The following is a 3,187-nucleotide window of genomic DNA, read 5'->3' on the forward strand; positions in this document are numbered from 1 at the left end:
TTGAACCAGTAACCTTATGGTCATGAGTCGAACGCTCTAACAAATAGGCCACGACCCACAGCCTTTTGGAGTAGGATGCTTTCAAAGTCTCTGTTCATGACATGTTTAAATGAGATATCTAGATTACAGGTGGAAATGTTACCTGTGTGTCGAAGATTAAGGAGTGAAGGGTGATTATCATCCTTGTAGGCAGGGTACACGTGATTGTAGTTAAGATGAATACGAACCAAAGAGGACGGCTTTACTTCTTTTTTGATGAGAGTAAAATGTATGAGATTTGAGGGAGAAGTTATTTGTATCAAATCGTCCGACAGTGTAACCGTGTTGTTTCAATTTTTGGCGATCACACACACACACACACACACACACACACACCTTTATGCCAACTCACATATTTTCTATCTGTGTGTTATTTAAACTTTTTTTTTTGTATATTTTGCAGATATTTCCGGCATATCGAAATGGAAAACGGAGAATGGTGTTAGAATGGAGAGAACTTTATTATAATTTTTTCCAGGAGTCTTGAGATATTTTACCCTTTTCTATTTTCTTACCAATTTTCAATGCTGATCTCTTTCTTTGTCCCAGTATCCTCAACATGAAGCCGATTTATAAACGTATCAGTGTGTTCGTAATGCTATTCGTTTTCTCTTCTGTTGCCTATTATTTTGGCTACACATCTGTTCTAACAAAATACGGTTCCGGAAATTTGCACTTACCTGACTCCATTCTTAAAGCATTCACTTCAAATTGGCGAGCATTTACGCAGTCGATATTGGTGGAACCTAACGCCACAGCATCGGTGGCAACGGCTGCCTCATCTAGTAAAATAGTAAAAGCCATAAGAACTGCAACGTTAACAGACCAAAGTAGAAATTCTTGTAAAAACTGCGTTCCAAACAACATTCCAATTATAGTAGAGAACCGAGATATTTGCAAACCCCACGAAAATCTGCCAATTCAGTTGGATTTGTTTATTATAATATTCACTCAGTTCAAATCGAAAACGCAACGAGACACCATTCGCAACACTTGGTTGCATCACTCACGAAATAATACTTCAAACGTTCGCTATGCATTTACGTTCGGTCGACTTCCTACAGACGCAGAAAACACAGCGTTGTTGAAAGAAGCAGGCATATACAAAGACATCATTCAGGGGGATTTCAAAGAGGGTTACCGGAATTTGACTTTTAAAACAATAACAATGCTTGGTTGGGTGAGCAGGCATTGCCCTCACGTGAAACACGTGATGAAAACAGATGATGATATGTGGGTTAACATACCGAAACTAATTGAAACATTAAAAGAGAAACCCCTACATAAGACTGTTGCCGGCTGCTGTCCTTTGACGGCGGGCCCCATACGTTCTAAAGATTCCAAATGGTATGTTTCCTACGAAGAATACTCTAAAGATTCATATCCTGGCTTCTGTTCAGGAACTGGGTATGTGATGGATTTATATACTGCCGCTAGCATTCACAACGTGTCAGTGTACGTGCCTTTTCTCTATTTAGAAGATGTGTACGTATCTTTGTGTATAGAGTATCTGGGAAACGGTTTCCATTTACAGCCGACTCGTGGGTTTTATAATTCTAGATACCAAACAAACGATTTGTGTGAGTTCCGTAAGTCGGTGTTAACCAGTCATTACATGTCCATAAAAGCAATTGAAGACATATGGAATGCTAAATGTTAACAGAGAGAGAGAGAGAGAGAGAGAGTGAGTGTTTGGAGAGGTCTTGCATATTGTTTTTTAAATTGGAATCTAGGACATTGTGATTTTAATTTCAGACAAAGAAACGGACAGGTACGGAATAAACGAAATCATTTCATTTCTTTGATCAGATATTCTCATTATTTCTCAAATTATCTCAAACATGAAATTGTTTGAAATTCTGTGATTGTTATTTGCCAGATATCAAACAGAAAAAGAAGAAAAAAAAAAAAATAATTGAAACACCGAAAATAACCGTGGTCACAACTGATGATGAATTTCTGAGAACGGTCGTGGGGAGAACACTAGCCCCACGACTCCCCCCGAATAAAGGGACAAAAGAGGGATTGCTTAAAACATGTCTTGCGTAGAAGGGTCGCGAGTCATCTTTCTCTCGGAAAATGTTAATCCCCGCTTAAATAAATTCATACGCATGTCTGGACGTATGCGCATGCGTATTGTTGTGATCTCCGGCCATAGAGGGTGGCAAGTGAAAAGTGATAGAAGAAATTAGGTATCTTATAGTTGCAAATATAAGTCACGAAATAACTCTATCTACTATAAACACAAGACCTGAAATTTTGGGGGAAGGGGATAAGTCGATTACATCGACCCTGGTGTTTAACTGGTACTTAATTTATCGACCCCGAAAGTATGAAAGGGAAAGTCGAGCTCGGCAGAATTTGAACTCGGAAGGTAGCGACGGACGAAATACCGCTAAGCCTGGACCGGGAATCGAACTCACTACCTCATAATTGTGAGCCCAACGCGCTAGCCACTGACCCAATCACCTTCATCTTATTGATAATACATATATGCATATCTGTTTGTCTATAAACGCACACACAGGAGAAAAAACAGTAGTTAAAGCTGGAACGGTTAGTCCATATTGAGAGTACCTCAGTCTAAACAGGAATAATGACACCAGATAAACCGACTTCGTGTCTTTGTTTCAAATCACTGTGAATACAATATCAATGCCTTTAGGCTGTCAGTTCTAGGAGAATTAAATTAAACCCCGTTTGAGGGCTTCCGCATAGTTTCCATCAATCCGATTTCACTCAGCTTAAGACTACAGGAAAAGAAAATTGATCCGATAAGCTAACCTATGGGATCGAACTCAGCATCTTATAAATGCTAAGTGGACTTCTTAACTGTTTGGCCATGCTGCGTCTATGGCTACCTGTTTATTCTTTATGCGCCCTTTTTAAAGCCTAGCCAGACACATGGGTCTGGTTTCCCGGTTTCTGTGGCGTATATAAATGTAATATATATATAAATATGTTTATATATATATATATATAAGTGTAATATATATATACATCAATGTATCTTTATATATATGTGCAATATATAAATATTTCTTTATATAAATATATCTTTATATATATATATATATATATATATATAAATAGATATATATATATATAAATAGATATATATATATATAAATAGATATATATATATATA

The 3,187-nt window shown here is 37.4% G+C and overlaps 1 protein-coding gene across 1 annotated transcript; it reads left to right on the forward strand.

Annotated features, from left to right (window-relative positions):
• Positions 1–445: 445 nt before the first annotated feature.
• On the forward strand, positions 446–1,835 carry LOC106876843 (beta-1,3-galactosyltransferase 5). Its single transcript, XM_014925563.1, has one exon. It carries the CDS (start codon positions 599–601, stop codon positions 1,697–1,699), a length of 1,101 nt encoding a protein of 366 aa, XP_014781049.1. The 5' UTR covers positions 446–598; the 3' UTR covers positions 1,700–1,835.
• The last annotated feature ends 1,352 nt before the right edge of the window (positions 1,836–3,187 follow it).

The sequence above is a fragment of the Octopus bimaculoides genome, chromosome 20 (assembly GCF_001194135.2).
Source record: "Octopus bimaculoides isolate UCB-OBI-ISO-001 chromosome 20, ASM119413v2, whole genome shotgun sequence".
NCBI classification, from domain to species: Eukaryota; Metazoa; Mollusca; class Cephalopoda; order Octopoda; family Octopodidae; genus Octopus; species Octopus bimaculoides.

Coding starts and splice junctions, on each gene's coding strand:
- LOC106876843 (XM_014925563.1), top strand. CDS start 599: ATGAAGCCGATTTATAAACGTATCAGTGTGTTCGTAATGCTATTCGTT.